The sequence below is a fragment of the Pituophis catenifer genome, unplaced genomic scaffold (genome assembly GCF_029215685.1).
Source record: "Pituophis catenifer annectens isolate HBS135680 unplaced genomic scaffold, rPitCat1.0.hap2 SCAF_1, whole genome shotgun sequence".
NCBI lineage: Eukaryota > Metazoa > Chordata > Lepidosauria > Squamata > Colubridae > Pituophis > Pituophis catenifer.
Genome location: NW_027256881.1, coordinates 180,914,108 through 180,931,794, shown reverse-complemented (window position 1 = coordinate 180,931,794; position 17,687 = coordinate 180,914,108). Strand labels below are relative to the sequence as shown.

The 17,687-nt window shown below is 36.5% G+C and overlaps 2 protein-coding genes across 3 annotated transcripts; both read right to left on the bottom strand.

Annotated features, from left to right (window-relative positions):
- Nucleotides 1-565: 565 nt before the first annotated feature.
- CLK1 (CDC like kinase 1) lies at nucleotides 566-10,216 on the bottom strand. 2 transcript variants are annotated; one of them, XM_070933264.1, is made up of 13 exons: nucleotides 10,118-10,216; nucleotides 7,190-7,335; nucleotides 6,725-6,950; nucleotides 5,600-5,690; nucleotides 5,188-5,254; nucleotides 4,471-4,587; nucleotides 4,132-4,298; nucleotides 3,886-3,980; nucleotides 3,671-3,800; nucleotides 2,938-3,020; nucleotides 2,014-2,093; nucleotides 923-1,013; nucleotides 566-842 (listed from the first exon to the last, which is right to left on the bottom strand). In XM_070933264.1, exons 2-13 carry the CDS (start codon nucleotides 7,333-7,335, stop codon nucleotides 687-689), a joined length of 1,449 nt encoding a protein of 482 aa, XP_070789365.1. In that variant the 5' UTR covers nucleotides 10,118-10,216; the 3' UTR covers nucleotides 566-686. The 2 variants fall into 2 exon arrangements, with proteins under 2 accessions (XP_070789365.1, XP_070789366.1); XM_070933265.1 differs by lacking the exons at nucleotides 5,600-5,690; nucleotides 7,190-7,335; nucleotides 10,118-10,216 and having other exon boundaries at nucleotides 6,725-6,739.
- A 2,984-nt stretch (nucleotides 10,217-13,200) lies between these two features.
- PPIL3 (peptidylprolyl isomerase like 3) lies at nucleotides 13,201-17,683 on the bottom strand. The gene is made up of 6 exons (XM_070933272.1): nucleotides 17,596-17,683; nucleotides 16,773-16,847; nucleotides 16,006-16,099; nucleotides 15,133-15,200; nucleotides 14,342-14,460; nucleotides 13,201-13,701 (listed from the first exon to the last, which is right to left on the bottom strand). The coding sequence occupies exons 1-6, from the start codon at nucleotides 17,596-17,598 to the stop codon at nucleotides 13,575-13,577; spliced, it is 486 nt and encodes a 161-aa protein (XP_070789373.1). The 5' UTR covers nucleotides 17,599-17,683; the 3' UTR covers nucleotides 13,201-13,574.
- Between the last annotated feature and the right edge of the window lie 4 nt (nucleotides 17,684-17,687).

Here is a 17,687-nt window from a genome sequence, read left to right as displayed (position 1 = left end):
AACAAAAACTGAAGAAATATTTAAAATTCTTACAGGAAACAATGGAATTAAACAGCCTATCTGGGACAACATTCAGAAATTCAAAAAAACGGGCATTTCAAACTCAGATCATTCTTGATATGTAACACATCCCTACTGGAAACATGAGAGAATACTTTGTAGCATGTACCACACCTGTTCCCCATTTTTAGCTTTCTTAAAACTTCGTCATTTTTTTTTAAAAAAAGTTTAGAACAGGTAAGCTAGTATAGACTATAGAGTATGGTACATGAGTCAGTGCAGCTAAGGCTTTCAAAAAAAAAAAAAAAGCCTATTCATGCAATCACTGCATATAAAATACCTTCAGGAACAAGTTTCCTGAAATCTAATTAGACTAAAACCATAAACAGATTTGCTGCTTTTATGAGACAGGAAATACAGAAGACATTTTGGAATTGTGAGAGATGGGGAGCTCCCTATATTTCATATTTCTTTCCTAGCTCCAAAAGAAAATTGAGAGTGAAACTTTAGCCACCCATGTAACCACAGCATACATGCAATATTAAGAAAACGACTGTACACTAAATGTTGCTAAATGTTTTATTTTAAGAGCTATCTTAACAGACTAAGCAAGACAATATCAAAAAATAAATTTACAGAATTACAAAATAAATATGTAAAACATGTTTTTTTCAATGGCAGAATCTTTAAAAATCTCGTTTCATCTTCTTTCTTAATGGAGAAAAGAAAGGATGTGCCAAAGCATCGTTAAGTGTAATTCGTCTGGCAGGGTCATATTCCAACATTTTCTGAATAAGATCAAATAGATTCTCATGGTCAGAATTGTGACACTGCATGAATTCCTGTGGATAGGGAAAAAAATAATTAGCACTTCTGAGAAAACGGAGTAGAAGAAACTTAGTCGAGCAGCAGATTATTTTACCTTCAGTGGCTTGCAACGCCTTGAAACATATCTGCCAGCAGAACTGAATTCATCCCAATCCAAACTATCTTGCCGGAAGTATTTACGTTTTCTGTTATAAAGTGTTAAGAATGAAATTATTTAAAGGCAGTTTTAGCAATGACAAATCTAGTGTAACACCTTCCTTATAACTGCTTCGGCATAACTCAGATCACAAACCAATTTTTATTTTTATAAAGGTTATTTGCACATTTCCTATATTCACATTTATATCAGATGGTGCGCACCATTTAAAAACTGCTTCACAAGCATGTTAGTGCAAGTGAAGCATCTTTTGAAAAGCAATGGATTTTTCAAAGTCTGTCTCTTGCTATTTTGTATGGACAGTGTTTCCCCCAGCAACTCCAATACAACAATGTACAAAAACAAACTTCTTAAATGCTTTGCACAATACTACTTACATAAAGGAGAAAAATTTAATTTTCCTCCTAAATTAAGTAACAGAATAGTACACCATCCCAGTATATTCTCACATTAGTTATCACGGGGGTGTCAAATTTGCATCATTTCTCTGTCATCATGTGACATATTGACTTTCCCCCTTTGCTAAACCGGGAGTGGGGGTGGCCAGTACGTGACACATCCAGCCCGTGGACCATGAGTTTGACATCCTGAGTTATCACAATAAAAATGAATTTTTATTTCATCGTAAAAAATTAAAGGCAGAACAGTATTTTACAGATGAGAACCAGTACCAGCTCCAAAACATCAAACAAGAGAAATAGCTCTGATGTATACAATGATTATAATTAGGGCCACAATATGAGAGACATTCTGCCACGTAATGTCTATATGATAAAATGTGAATAACAACATGACCATTGTACTTACTACTTTAAATCTTACAATGTAATCCCAGAGTCATACAATTTACCTCAAGATATCTACTAAAGAGAACCAATGCCCAGTTCAAAATACCTTTACTGCTTCAGATTACTAAATTATTTTTTAAAATGTAAGTTAATAATTAAGCAGAAGCATATAAATACTGGTGGTATTTGACAGAGGAAGAAAAAATACTGAAGGGAAAAAGACCTCAAACATTTATTTACCTGGTTTTTTGAACCATATGAGTTGGTAATGGTCCTAGTATCTTCTCCATCATAGCCAGATGTTCTTTACTGTCATGCGTCTAAAGGGAAAAAAAACAATTATTGAAAATTTCAGAAAAACAAAACATACAGTGAATACAAAACAATTTTTTGTAAGGGAGAGGGGGAAGATTTTTGCAAGAACAAACAAAAACAAATTATTTTTTTAAATACTATTGAAGTGTTTTATAGGCAATGGATTTCACATGGCAGCATTTCAAAGAAGTGTAGCATCTGAAGCCTCAGGATGGAATTGACATTTTCTGTTCTAGACAAGTTCTCCAGTTTTAGATATGACATCTTGGGCTCCCATAAATAGTGCTATTTCAGCACTATTGCTTTTATCTATACCAGGGGTATCAAACTCAATTTTATTGAGGGCCGCATCATGGTTGTGTGTTGACCTTGGGGGGCTACGGTGGGCGTGGCCAGGGTGGGCATGACCAGCTCGACATCACTCATGTTGAGGGCACCTGTGGTGGCCCAAGCACTCTGCCAGTGAAAACGGGCTCCTGAGCTTCATTTTTGGCTGCGACTGCCTCCTGCAACCCTCTGCAAGTGAAAACAAGAGCTTGGGAGTTCCGCACGCGGCCCTTGAGAGCTTAGTTTTTGCTGGCAGAGGCACTACGGGCCGGTCCTTTGCTGTTTCCAGGGCGGTCCAAGGGACAAGATCTAAGCACCCCATGGGCCGGATCCAGCCCCTGGTCCTTGAGTTTTGACACCCCTGATCTATACTGAAATTACACACTTCCTATTGACTTCAATTCTTATTTTACTTTGAATTACTAATCACATAATACTTTAAATTACAAGTGTAAATCTTTTAAAAAAAACTTCTTAATAATTATCACTACCTCTGTAACACATGCCTCTGTAGTCACGTACCGGAAATATTGTAAATCCAAGGTAATATTCAATAAGAATACAGCCAATACTCCAGACATCACATGGTTGTGACCATCCCAAAGCTGTGGCAAAAATATATATAAGATGAATTGTGCGAACTATAAATACTACAAGACTTTCAAACTATAAATACTACTGATATTAATGAATTAAGGATATTCTGTCAAAACTGCTTTAGCTGTTGTTGGTTTTGGATGAAAACAAAATATAAACAGGTGGTTTTTTCTGTCATTCCCCTCACCTCAATAGCTCCCAACACAGATGCAACATTGCCCTCCTGCCCCCAACGAACTACCATAGCCTTTTCCTTTCAGCTACTGCTATCCCACAGCAACAAATCTCATAGGCCTGCATTCTCCAAGCGTCCCTCCTCAACACTCCTGTTGCTCTCCCAACATAGTATATTCAACTGGCTGGCACTCTACCGTCATATCTTCCCGGCATCTTCCCTCTCCCAATTGATGATATCCTTCACATGTTCAACTTTGAACTACTTCTGCTGGATTAAAACGGGTTTTGACTGGTGTTTCACTTCATGCACTGACTATTGTGTATCTTTTTGGACACAGATTCCTCCGTTTGAAGCAACCTGGGAGATTTTAGCAAGTCTACAGTATATCCTAAACTATTTATTTTAAAATTTGCAACATACATTACACAAAAAAATATGAACACTGCAAATTTTTGTACTAGTATATGCACGTTATCTCACCCAATATGACTTCAGGAGCTCTGTAATGCCTTGTAGATACAAGTGTACTATGATGTTCATAATCATATGTTGCACTTCCAAAATCTACAACTTTGATCTCTGGATGTTTCAATGTGCGTTCACCATGTCTCTGAAATGTAGCATAAGATTATTAGGCATAAGTAGTAAGAATCAGCTATGAAAGCAATTATTAAATATTAAGAGATAAAATTTACCAGTTTAGGGTTATATTCTTCTGTATAATCAGAATTCACAAATAATATGTTTTCAGGCTTCAAATCTGTATGGGTCAGCTTGTTTGAATGCAAGACTGTAAAAAAATCCAAATTTGAAAGCAGTTGTATTTTAGCTTAAGACCTCTTTAAATATCAATGTTTACAACCTAAAAATATTTTAATTAAAGAATATTTTGCAATTATTTGCCTTGAGATTGCTAAAAAGACAGCTTAATACATACTTACAATTTACAGATTTGCAAATCTGATAAGCTATTTTTCTGATATGGTCCAGACAGAAAGGCAGAAAACGATTTTCTTTAAGGAAATCATAGGTACTGAGTCCTAGCAGTTCAAATACAATGCAAATATGGCCATGATGATCAAACCACTCCAACATCTTGACACAGTGACTGTAAATGCAATAAGGTTACTCAGAAGGCATCATTGAATAAGAACGTAAGTACAATTGAAAGTAAAACATCAATGATTACAGAGAAACTAGTATACAAGAGAATATAATCACTTTGGGAGGGAGGAAGAAAGACATGGACACATTCAATTTTAACTGCATCATATACTTACAATGTACTATTAGGATCCGACATATTTAAGTGCTTCAACACTTGTATTTCTGACCGAGCTGCTTCTGAGTATCTGTCAACATTTTTTACAATTTTCACTGCTACATGTTTACCTCCCCTAAAAGAAAAAGTTTTGAAGTGTCATTAATAGTCACAGGAATAATGAAGAATGAATGAAAAACTGTTTTACAATTAAATTAATTAATTAACCTTTATTTTTTTAGAACATTATATATTAAAATATATGCACATTTCCTGAATGTCAATGAGATTATTAAAATGAAGTAAAATGATAAATTGTGCATTTATGGTAGAGCTGTTGAAAACAAACTATTTTTTTAAAATCCATGTATTTCAAAGTAATTGCAGTTTACTCTTTTTTATTACATTGCCATTTACATTATGTTTGCAGATTTCTGGAAAACCACTGAGTACAAATATGCTAAGAATTTTCATGGAAGAACTCTTTCTTCCACTACCGCAATGAATCGGGAAAACAGGCCTCTGATAAAGGGGCCATCTTCAAAAGAGCATTTCCTGACCACCTTAATAAAAAAGATGGTCCCTCAGACATTTAGACCGTATATATTTTAGACTTTCAAAATCAATACTTTTTTTCAGCTGACATGAGAAACCTCCAATCACAAGGAAAGGGAAGAGGAAATGACATTATGTATAAACTGAGATTTAGAAAACTGAGTAGCATAAAAACACTTACGTTTTGTGGTCAATACATTTTACTACTTTTCCAAAAGCACCTTCACCAACAGTAGTGATAATTTCATCTAAAACAGAGGGGAAGCAATCAGTTATATAAGTAATGACATATTTTCATTATTCAATACACCATGCTATGCCGTTATGTAAAAAGTATAACTAGACAACTTTAAATATTTAATCCGTCAAGTCTCCAAGACATTTATGTCTATCTTGTTCTATATCAGCTCTGTTTACTATACAGGAAGTTTCGATTAAGTTTAACTCTATATAATAATAGAACCCCCCCCAAAGAAAACAAAACAAAACACGTAACAAAAGAAACACAAAGTAAAGGACTTCCAAAAAATTTCCTGACTTATCTAAAAGAAATTATTCTATCTTGAAAGTAAGTTGTGAAAAATATTCTATACATCTTGCATTTAGTACGTCTCCACTCTGACAGATCAGGTGACCCTCCTCATCATCCTCTACACTCCTGGATCTTTTCCTTCGGTGACTCCTCTGGTAACGGCAAGTGTGCGGCACCAACATCATCCAGCCAATCAATATACCCGAGTGAATTCAGGGCAGAATACGAAATTCATTCAGCAGGGAGATATTCAGGCATTCAGATACGCGCCAGGCCACAAACGGTTGGCAGGAACAATTTCAAATTCCCCAGAATTTCACAGGGCACATAGTTTAGGTTACAGGAAAAAAACATGGCAAGGAACAGATTTTCAGATAAGGTACTTCAAGTGGCAAGGTAACAACAAATAATATATATATGCTTTTAAAATATGGTTCACTAGAAGAATTATTTTATTTAGTATTTTAAAATTGCAATAAATATTCTTCAGTTTAATGCTGTCATACATCAAGTGTTGGCATGTACTGACCTATAAAGTAATCTTTGGGTAAATAATCTCAACAAGCGCATATTACAAGTGCATATACAAGTGGAGGTGCAATTTTGCATATTACACCTAATTAGGGCAATAAAAATTCATCACAAAACATCTAATATTTCTAATTGCTCTAAGCAGTCCTAATTTCTATTCATCCAGTAATTATAATTCAATAGAGGTTCAGCGTCTACTTTGACAGATGCACGTCAGATGATAAGCCATGGGAAAAAAACAATGTAGATCAAGTCTATCAATTATTCCATTAATAAAGAGGCAAATCTTATCCTTGAATATCAATTTGCCTAATTAGGCAGATCTGCGTAAAGGCAGTTATTTCAATATCACCAATGAAACCTAAGAGGTCTTAGAATAGCAAAGAGTAGTGTTTTCTCTTCACCTCCTTATAGGAAAACATAATGTAACACTAGTTCAGTATATAATGTAATCAGATATTCTAAAAGTAAAATGTTATACAAGATAACAGAAATTATCATTGAAAAATAGGTCTTCAGTTGCTACAAAGTATTCCCATTTTGGAACACATCTAGTAGAAAAAAAAAACCCAACTTTGCTAGAATGTCTCCTCATTCATTTGTGATTTAAAAGAATACCCATATCCGTGTTCCAGGTGTTTTAAATTATACATACCGTGTCTGTATGATATGATTTATTATCAGCCGTGCATTTTCTTTTGTAACTGCTTCTGCCACTCTGACCAGATGACTTGCTACTATGGTTGTGATAGTCATTCTCATGGACCCTGCAATGGTGCCTGGTTTCAGACAACTGACTAAAGTTGCTTCTGTATTCTTCAACATAGCAGCGTTCATGATCATCACTTCTTTCCTGGAAGGAGCTGGTATCTTTATAAATGCTAGAGTGGGAAAAATTCATAAAACATCTTGTAATGAAAAACTGCACATTGCAGATACTTCCAATTTTAAGAACACACACAATGGATTATTAAACATGAGGTCATTGTAATACTAAAAACCAGCATTTCAGAAATAGGAAATCAAGAATTGTTCTTGTATTTTGGATTCTAACTCCCATAAAATGTTACCATAAATCACTTGATAAAATCAGACGTTGAGAACTGAGAAAAAAACTTACCTATCATACATTGGAGTGTGATCATATTTGCAGCGTTTGTATTCATATGTGCTGTTTGATTGTCTTTTTCTCTTATGCTGGTTTTGGGAATCCCCACATTGTTTTTCATCACAGTCACCATATTGACTTTGTCTAGAATATCTCATCTGAAATAGATTAAGTACATATAATATATATTATCATATTTATCAATATGATTTAGACAAATTTTTTGGAATAATTTCCAATTAATCATCCCTATTTTTCTTAGAAATTAAAAAACTCATATGATTTTCCTTCTCAGTTGACAAAATATTGAACTCAGCAAAATACACAATGAGAAAAACTTTTATTTCCATATCAGTCTCTGATTCTTAGCACTCATAAAGCAGAATACGTAAAAAACCAGATAGAAAAGCTCTTTCAAAAGGTCCAAATAGCAAATGAAATATAACATGCATGCTTGAGAAAAATAAAATATATACTTGTGTATATCGTATATAAAAGTATATATATATATATTCTTTTAAACACTGTGTTGCCTATTAGTTAATACCAGTTCCAATTAATATTACCCATGTTATCTGCTTTTGATATATTTGATAATCACTGTAATACAAGTAGTCAGTCCTTGACTTATGACATTGAGCTCAAAATTTCTGTTGTTAAGTGAGACATTTCTTAAGTGACTTTCCCCATTTTATGACCTTTCTTGCTACAGTTGTTAAGTGAATCACCACAGTTGATAAGTTTGTCACATGGTTAAGTGAATCTAGCTTCCCCATTGATTTTGCTTGTCAGAAGGGCACAAAAGGGGATCACGTGGCCTTGGGACATAGCAATGATCATAACTATGAACCAATTGCCAAACATCTGAATTTTGATCACATGACCACGGGGATCCTGCAAAGGTTGTAACTGCGGAAAATGGTCATAAGACATTTCTCAGTGCCACTGTAACTTTGAACAGTCACTAAGAAAAATGTTGCAAGTCAAGAACTACCTGTTTATCTAATTCAGTATTACATAACACTTGAAAATTATATGGGTGTGATCAGTGTTACCAAAATCAGACTTAAGAATTTCAGTGTCTTCTTGGTACAAGGGATTACAATTATCACAATCACAGATGTACCAATAGGACTTCTAGTCCAATAGTTCTAAGAAACCTGGCTGAAGAAGATAGGGCCATAATGTAATTAATAAAAGAAATGACCAGTACGCTCCCACAGAGAGGGACTCCTCAGGGTGCCGTCAGCCAGGCAATGTCGGCTGGCGACCCCCAGGGGGAGGGCCTTCTCTGTGGCAGCTCCTGCCCTCTGGAATGATTTGCCCCTTTTTAGCTTTTAATCTGTCAATGGGTTTTAATTCGAATTGTTTTAAATTTGGGCCAAAGTATGTAATTCTTTTAATAATTTTAAATGTTGTATTGGTATGTGTTTTAATTCTGGCTGTGCACCGCCCTGAGTCCACTAGGAGAAGGGTGGTATACAAATTGAATAAAATAAAATAAATAAATAAATAAATAAATAAGTACCAAACTTGAAAGAAGCAATTTTGCAGATTCTAAAATACTAAACACATGGATTGGATTGAAAATTTCCATGAACTCCCTAATCAAGCTCAACATAAAAAGCAAAAGTTGTGAATACATTTGTCAAAAGTATCTCTCAATATCTTGTTGTATACAAAAAATAACAATATAAATGTAAAAACACCATCTTCAATGTGCACAACAATAAAACCACCATGTTTTTCGACACTGGCTTGTGAACTCCAGTCTATTAAATTCATTAATGATTTAGTATCTGGTAAAACCCAGAAAATGAATAGGTCAAACATGTCATGTGAAGAATCACTTTAAAAAAATTGTCTAATATGTGGAATCTAATTCTACAGAGATAAGATTTCACTGATATCAACAGAAAAATTATCTTTAAGAAACAACACTCAATAATAGTTACTATTCTCAAAAAGGCCATGTCTCCAAAATCACCCAGTTATATTGTTAAAGAACAGCTTGGCTGAATATACATTTCACCCTCATAAACCAGTCCACCCCTTAAAATCAGTCTCTCAGAATGGCAAGAAATATTGGTAATAAATTTGGCCCTGGCAGTAAAAACTCTACACTCCCATCTCTTTAGCAGGCTCCATCTCTTCCTCTTTCAGGCGGAAAATCTTTTACTAACAGCCATTCTTCCCTGTAATTTCAACTGCACTTTAGTTTTGATGCTATTCTTAGTCCCTTGCGCTTTGGTAACAATTTTAGTGTCTATTTCCATGTCATCTCTTCTCTTATTACGTTGTATATAAAAATAAAAAACCCAAACTCAAAGCTTTCTTCTTCCACATTTCCTGATCTCTTACCTTTAACTGTCACCCCTCCCTCATAAAACTATCAGCCGCCGAATCTTCAAGAACGACAGCAAAATCGAAGATATTCTGATTAAAATCGTTTTAGTAATTCCTACTCGTTCATTACCTCATCCTCAGGATCTATTACAGTTTACAATAACCGTACATCACACGCAGAGAATCATTGTTATGCTGTATTTTTCCTCCCAGGTTCGGCTCAGAAAACCTTTTGAAGGCTACAGGCGCAGTCAACATGCAATAAAAAGGCAAATCCATTTTACAATGACAGCGCGCTGTTCGTTAAGGCGAAACGTAACTACAACCGGGACTGTTTTTCTCTCAGGCCCTCAAGGCCGCAGCCGGACCGCCACAGCTGGCGGCCCTTTCCTTAGCCTTAAGAGCTACCGACAGAGTGAATCGGCTCGGCTTGCACACACAAGGGACTACCGAGATCTCCACGAAGAAAAACAAACGAGGTCCCCGCGTCTCCTGCCCTTTCAACAAACGATCCACTCACCCCGCTGTTACGAGAAGAGATTATCTCACGCCGAATACCCCTGACTTTAGGGTTTTGGTATCACCTAAACTTACTTTTCCGTTCGGAACCGCTCTCCGGTCACAGGCGTCTCTAAAATACGTTACAGTTCTTCACTGCCTAGCCGCCATTACAAGATCCTCTCCGTAACAAAATGGCGCCGGGCAAGAATGTTCTAGAAAAAAAGGGTTGTAAAGAACGCGTATGCGCAAACATAAACCCGCCCTCTGCGTCACGAGCCAACAATCAGAGGTTCATTAAAATAAAAAACATTCCGCGCCTGCGCAAATTAGTACTGCGTGAGTAGTTTAGGGCGTGTGGGTGTGGCGTTGGAGCGGAAGGTGATGGGATGCTTCGCTGTCAAGAGAGTACAGATTATGAAGACCCGGTCTAAAAACATATTTTTTTCCAGGCATCAGATGATCCTGAAAACTGCATCCTTGTATATTATTTTATAGACAAGTTTCAGAAAATTCTGAGCCCGAACGAATCCTAGATCTCCGTCCTCGTGGTTCTGCTATTCCTGTTTGCATTATCCAATGTATCTTGCAGCTCATCCGAAGACTCTTCTAAGCAAAGAATTAGGGCAGAACCTTCCCAGTATGGCTCTGCGCTTAAGTTTGTCGTGAGGAAACGCTCAAATGCAAAACTGCTTTGATCGTATGTCAAGAACACAGGTGGCCAAATGCATTGCAGCGCCCTCACTATTGTTCAAGCAACCTCTTGAACAACAGATGACTGGAGTTTTGTCAGGTGGAGACATCCTGAAGGGGTTAAGGGCTTTGGGAGTAGATAGAATTCAATCTGGTGCTGATTTAGAAAAAAATAAATCCCTCCTTTCATGGAAGTAACTACTGAGTTTATGGCATTCATCCAGCACTGGGAGTAAGTGCAGCAGTGGGAACCTGAGATGATTGTAGTTGTGATCCCTTCCAGGCTAAGACCATCCCATCCAATCATAGTTTGGAGCCATGCAGCAGGTTGGGCTCTTTATCCATTATCACTGAAGGCATGTTGAGATGCACACCGCATTTTGTGGCAATGGCCCTTTTTTTCTGCAGTATACATTACTTCCAGGACATGAACATGAAGCAGCATCCATTTGTACCTCTCCCTACTTCATTGGAAGTGCTGAGATTATAGCATAGAATTACATTGTCACTCTATCTGCACTAGAGAAAGAAACATGCATCTACCTCAGTTGGACTAAATATCTGAGGCTGGCTGAATATCCAGGCCATAATTTTGTGTAACAGCTTGTATCACATTGGATACTTGTTTGCCTATCTTGCTCTGCTAGAGAACAGAAAATCAGCACCTTGAGGCATGGAAGGATATCTGGATGATACCTAAGTGCAGGTAGTCTTTTGAATTACAATTTAGCCCCATAATTATAGTTGTGTCTTTGTAGTTGTAAGTTGAGGCATCATGTGATCAGACCCAATTTTTGGCATCTTGTGGTTAAGCAAATCCATTTTACTCAACTGGTGGGGTTTTTTTTTTTTGCCAAATCATGGCCACATGACTGCAGGACACTGCAAACCGCTGTAAAGGTGAGCTGATTGCCAAGCACCTAAAATGCAATCATATAAAGGGGGGGGGACACGTTTGCAGCCATAATTTCAAAATCAGGCTGTTGTAGCTTTATGCAGGACATATAATTTTGATCACTAAGCAACTGGTCATAAATTGAAGACATACCCAAGATTTGATAACGGTCTAGTGTGTTTCCTATACCTAATCTGGATTTTGCAGTAGAGTATATTGCAGATCTTCAAGCATCAGTAGTTGCTCTCAGGCACACAGCATACCTGCTTTAGTAGCAAGAAATCATAAAGTAAATCAACTCTGGAATGAGGTTCCCATGAAACCTGGATATTCCTTGCTCTACTTCTCCCAGGCCTTTAGATGCATGAAATCCCTTTGGATTGTGCAGGGTTTTTTCATTTGTTTTTTGTCATTTCCTAAATTGGATTTTTTATTTTTGTTCTTGTATTTTAAAACAATGTTTTTTACTTGTGAGCCAGAGTTTTGGAAATCAGGTGGTATATGAATTTAATAAATCTGGGCCATTACAAGCCATTGTCTCAATTCAGAAGGAAACAGTGCTTCCGCCTCCTCCTGCTGATCTTCCTTTGAGCCCTGTATTGGTAAAGCAAGAAGGCTGCTTGAAGCATCCATACCACTGCCTCCCTTGTGCCACACAACGAGCTCCTCCTCTGGGCCTAGTTGATAGCTCCACTATTGTTTTAGGAGTGGCAATGGGGCTAAAATCTCTTAATAGTCATCACTTTCTCCACCCTCCCTTAACCCATTAACCTTGGCACTCCCCTTGATTCCCCCTTTACCTGGCTTAGCTCTTCCTCCCTGGCTTTTTCAGTGGGGTTTTTGTGAAGGAGCAAAACCTCTTTAGGTCTGTGAGAGAGGCAGGAGAAACAAGCCAATTTAAGCAAAAAAAAAAAAAAAAAAGTAGTGGTAATGGAAATTCACATGTATTTAGCAAACAGCAGTGCTGTCAACAGAATACACATACAATTGGAATAATTCATCCCCTGCCCCAAAACAAGCAAGCAAGCCTTATTTGGTGGAAAGGTTTTCTTTGGAGGGAGGAAAATTTTTAAACTCAAAAGGAGCTGATTTAAGAAACAAATTGAGTGGGGAAATTCCTGTTTCTTTAACTACTGTAACCACCATCACCTCTCTCTCCAGAGATTTCAAAAATAACTTTAAAAAGTTACAATGGAAAATTCCCAGTAACAAAAGGGAGCACTCAAAATCTTTTGACCCAGAAATATTTGAAACCAAAACAATTATGTGCATACAAAGCACCAGAAACCATTTACACAAATGGTTTTGTGCATGCCTAGTCCTGATGAAAACCACAAAATTCACTGAATTACCTTCAGTAACACATTCTCCTTGCCTGATTTACTACATAGGATAATTGTATAAGATCCTGAACATTTTTGAAGAGTGGAATTAAAATGCAGCATTGTGTGTGTGTGCTTTTTGCTATATATATACTGCCTAAATTTGTTGTTTGAGCTTTGATGTATGCCGCTATGAATCAATATGCTTCAGCAATATATAAATCCAACAAAGATGACATTTTTAGAAATACTAAGATTAAAACACAGAATTTATATAAATATTCATACATCTTTATTTTGTTCATCCAACTGGCAGTTCCTTTTCCTTGAACGAACCTTTCTTAACACAGAATTATCTTTAGCATTCTTTGTTGATCAACTCTGCAGTTTGTTGATATTGCAGATTCTTGATGGATTATAAAAAAAATGCCTCTATATGGCTTTTCCAAAAGAAACCCTCAGCTAATCTGTGGTTTTCTTGACAAAGATGAATGTTAAAAAATGGGAGACTAGTCAAACCAGGTACACTGTCTGGATCATAGGTGAAACAGAAAAATGTTTGATTTTAAACAGTTTCAATATTAAGGTTTGGAATTTCTCTTCTGTGAAATGTTCAAACTGAAAAAAAGTTGGTCCATTGCAGCTATTGAGCAAAAGGATTAGCGTGAATTGTCACATCTTTAATACGGACATCATTCAAGGGGCGGAATGTCTTTTCATTTATGGGCAGCTTCTCCAGCTCATCAAGGGTATCCAAGCCATCGATTGCCCTGCACAGAGAAATAAAAAATAATGAGAACTATCTTGCATAGAAAGGCACATGTCTTCTCTCATCTTTGTTAAAAGCTGTCATGGGGATACATGCTCATTTACAAATAGGCTGCCATGATGCCTGTGGCCAATGATAAAAAGTCTGGAAGAGAAGGCAGAATGGTGAGATAACTTTCTATCGTTCTTTCTTACCATCTAAGAAATTCTCTACTAACTCAGCTGTTGCCTTTTTAATAGACAGTCTTCCAAGGAAAACACTGGAATATAGTCACCCATGATTTTAATTTTTCATGCAAGTGTATGTGGCATACAGGCATTATTGTAAATAATTGTTCTTTAGTGGGCTTCAGTTTCTAAATCTCCAGTGAACATGGCTATTGCAGTGATTTCTGGGAGTTGCACATATATCTGGATAACACCCTAGTACGGAAAAGTTGTGCTTTGGTTTGGACATTGCGGCATGCCAGCTTTCCATTTTTAAAAATACATTTTTTTAAAAGCTAAAGTCAGGTTGCTTAACAAGTAGCAGAGGAGATATCTTAGATAAAATTTTTGTTCCCTAAATCATGCAGTTTCTACCTTATTAGATCTCTATGATATATAATCTTGTATTTTATTCAGTAGCATTGGATTACTTACTTTCCAAAGACAGTATATTTCATGTCAAGATGTGGCTGTTTGCCATAAGTGATAAAGAACTGAGATCCATTTGTATTCGGACCATTGTTTGCCATGGAAACAACTCCACGGACACTGTGCTAAAAATGAATCAGGAAATTAGAACACACGTACTCTGGTAAATATTTTTTTATTTCTAACTTTTCTGTTTTGTCTTAAGGTAGTTTGCAGAATAAAACTCTAAACAGGCAAAGGCTTGACATATCTCTGGGCTGATTTGCTAAATTCACCCTTTTCCAAACTTGAGACTCTAAGGTTCTTTACTGTTTTCTGCTACCACATCCTCCAGTACTTTGTCAGTGCACATGGTCCAAAAAGAACAGTGCACATGTTCCAAAAATTCATGAAACTAAATAAAAGAACAATTTCTGTCTCTGAACTAACGTTGACAATGTTTCCTTTTGTTCTGGCCTTCCCAAGTAAGTAGAAGATACGGATCCTGTTGATGGATGGATAGAAACCCTGAAGCAAACTATGATTTTGAACAAACCTAGATTTTGCATTATGACTCACCTAGGGAAAGGACTGTTGAGTCTACCTAAAGCATTACCAATCCTATCTCCTAGCTGTACTCATGCCCCAAACTTAACCCCATCTCCAAATACTTTCCTTTTCCAGAGAGAATGGGAATGAAGTGACTAATGTGATGATCTTCGATAGTTAAGTTCATAGTTACCTTATGCTCAGGAAATTTTTTAAAAAAGAAAATGTACAACTTGAACAAGGAACTGCAATGATTTTTAAAAAATCACCTTTAAGTATTCACTGTATTCATCTTCAAATTTCCTGCCCCAAATACTGATTCCTCCTTTCCCAGAACCTGATGTAATCAGAAAGAGATGGGGCCAGGGAGAAGGGGAAGAAACAGATACATGGATCAAGTGGGCTCCAAAATCAAGTCAACAGCACAAATATCTCCATAAATCCAGGTACCCTCCTCTCTAGCCCAAAAGTTGTATCTCCCCCAATTCCCCTCCCCCAAAAGTAATAAAATGAAGTTTCTCACATTTTGGCTGGAGTTTTTGAAAAACACAACAGATGCTAACTCTTCTCTAGCTGCTCAAACCTCAAGCAAGCTTTAAAAGACCTCTTAAATCCCAGAAATTTATGATTTTAAGGTGTCTCTGCATGTATTTTTTAGAGCATCTGAATATCCCTATCTATACAATAGATGGTTTTTCTCCCCTTTTTAAATTCGAGTTTTAAAAAAACTACAGATGGGTCTTTGGTGCTATCTGAACCTGGGTGTTTTCTTGCAGACGTTTCATTACCCATCATCAGTCAGGCAGGAAGTGGGGTTTGTTTTGTTTATATTCTAGTGGCTCCCTCTGTTGGTGTTGGTGGGTTTGGTTCTTTGGTTGGGCTGTAACTGTTAGCTTGTTTAGCACTTCCTTGATTGGGGTATTACCTACTTATTGTTGGTCTGATGTTAATACAGATGTTATTCTCTGCTCATCTGGGTATTTAAAAAATGACTGGCAAATCAGTTTGCAAAATTTATGTAGTAAATACATAAAATTACAATTATCATTCTCATCTTTATAATAAAATGCTTTTCTTAACAATATAGTAGTCTTGTTTTAGGAGAATGGCACAGTATATCTAACTTTCATAAAAGCAATTACCAGTTGGGTCTCCAGTCTGAACCATAAAGCCTTTGATATTTCTATGAAAAGTACAGCCATTGTAGTAGTTACTAGCACAGAGAGCCAGAAAATTCTAAGGAAAGAACCAGAAAGTCAGTTAAGAAACAAACCATGATACAAAATATTTTATATTCATTCCCAAGACTTCTGTAGACATAATAGCTATGACCAAATGCTGTGCTTAAATAGAGCTCAATGAAATCTGAATATGCCTTTCATGTTTCCTTCTCTCTTCTGCTAAGCCATCATTGATTGTTAGTGAGAAGTCAAACAAATTAGTTCTAAAACATATTTTGACAGCTATGTCATTTAAATAAATCATAGTTAATAACAGAATGCAAGTAAAAGGTGTGAACTAAAATGAATGAAAATGCTCAATGCAGAACAGTAAAATGTCAGAAATAAGTTTATCTGGTGTTTATTTATTTTGTCAAAACTATGTATAGATGTAAAAGAATTAGGCAGTTAACTTTATAAATTGCAGCAGAATGCCTATTAAGACATGAAAATGGTTAGTACCTTCTAAATCTTATTATAGAAAGCATAATAGCCAATAAATTGGGCCTAAGAATTCTGATTTTAGCCACATCAGATTAAAGAAATATAAGATTGGGATGGGGGTAAGGAAGATCAACAAAGCATATCTACCAGTTTGTTGTCTTATAAATTCTCTTTTACTGAGCATTTTGTTTATAAAATCTGAATTGTTCCTCAATTCAATGATATCTTTTATTTTCATGACTTACTTCACAAGCTTTTGGTGTTCGTTCACAGAATAACTCAATTTTAATATCTCCAACATCAGTGTGCAATGTGACAGCCTGGAGGAGGAATTGAACTATATTATTTTTTTGCAGCAGAACAGACAAAAAGAGCAGTCAAATGTACTACAACAATCCAATTAAAATAATTGACTGTAAAAGGAAAGACAGTGTATATGTACCTCTCATTAATTAATTTCTAAGGGATAACAGAGTTCCAGTCCAACAAATTCTTGTTGTACCTTGTTGGAGAAAGCTAACTTAAATACCAGTTCTTAGTCTTTTTGTAGAGAATATACTGCCATCAATTTTCTGCATTTTAAATGTCAGGCTCAGAATGGATGTGTACAATAGGCTGGACCCAGTTTTAATCATGTTTAGAGTGGCAGCACTAAAATCATCCAGGCAAGTCAGTACTACAATTATAATTTTTCACCATCCTCGTCCCAGCAAGGCTAATTCGAGATCCAACACCATAAGATATAAATCAAGCTTTATACTGATCTTCAAACAGGCCGGTGTCTGATCTTTCTCCACAAGAAATCACAAGGCATATTCACTGAGTTCGGTGTTAACAGCCCAAAGAATATGGATACTGTATTCCATATGGAGGTCTAGTCAAAAAGGCCTCTGGGAAACTTTTCACCCAAGATCTGGCCAAGTCTTTCAAAACTCCCTATGTCCAAGAATGCCAAGTCGGCTCTATGGTGAAATTGTATTTGCTAAATGGAAGGCTGTTGTGCGAGATCTAGATGTCCGGGTACCCCTTTATACGCGGTACGGAAAGTCTAGAAGCCGCAAACCTCACCATCTTTGCCGGTTAGCGGGTGGAAAACAAGGCGCCGGTGTCTGAAGGAGTCCCGAAAAGCAGCAGTGTTGAAACCAGCGGAGAAACACCAC

What these genes read in the sequence shown, in the direction of transcription:
- CLK1 (XM_070933264.1), bottom strand. Translation starts at nt 7,335, where the DNA reads ATGAGATATTCTAGACAAAGTCAATATGGTGACTGTGATGAAAAACAA. An exon ending in GATTTGCAAATCTGTAAATT is followed by an intron (nt 3,981 to 4,131) that starts GTAAGTATGTAT and finishes ATTTTTTTACAG; the next exon opens with TCTTGCATTCAAACAAGCTG. An exon ending in TTGGATTTACAATATTTCCG is followed by an intron (nt 2,094 to 2,937) that starts GTACGTGACTAC and finishes TTTTCCCTTTAG; the next exon opens with ACGCATGACAGTAAAGAACA.
- PPIL3 (XM_070933272.1), bottom strand. An exon ending in GAACACCAAAAGCTTGTGAA is followed by an intron (nt 16,100 to 16,772) that starts GTAAGTCATGAA and finishes TTCTTTCCTTAG; the next exon opens with AATTTTCTGGCTCTCTGTGC. An exon ending in TCAGACTGGAGACCCAACTG is followed by an intron (nt 15,201 to 16,005) that starts GTAATTGCTTTT and finishes TGATTACATCAG; the next exon opens with GTTCTGGGAAAGGAGGAATC.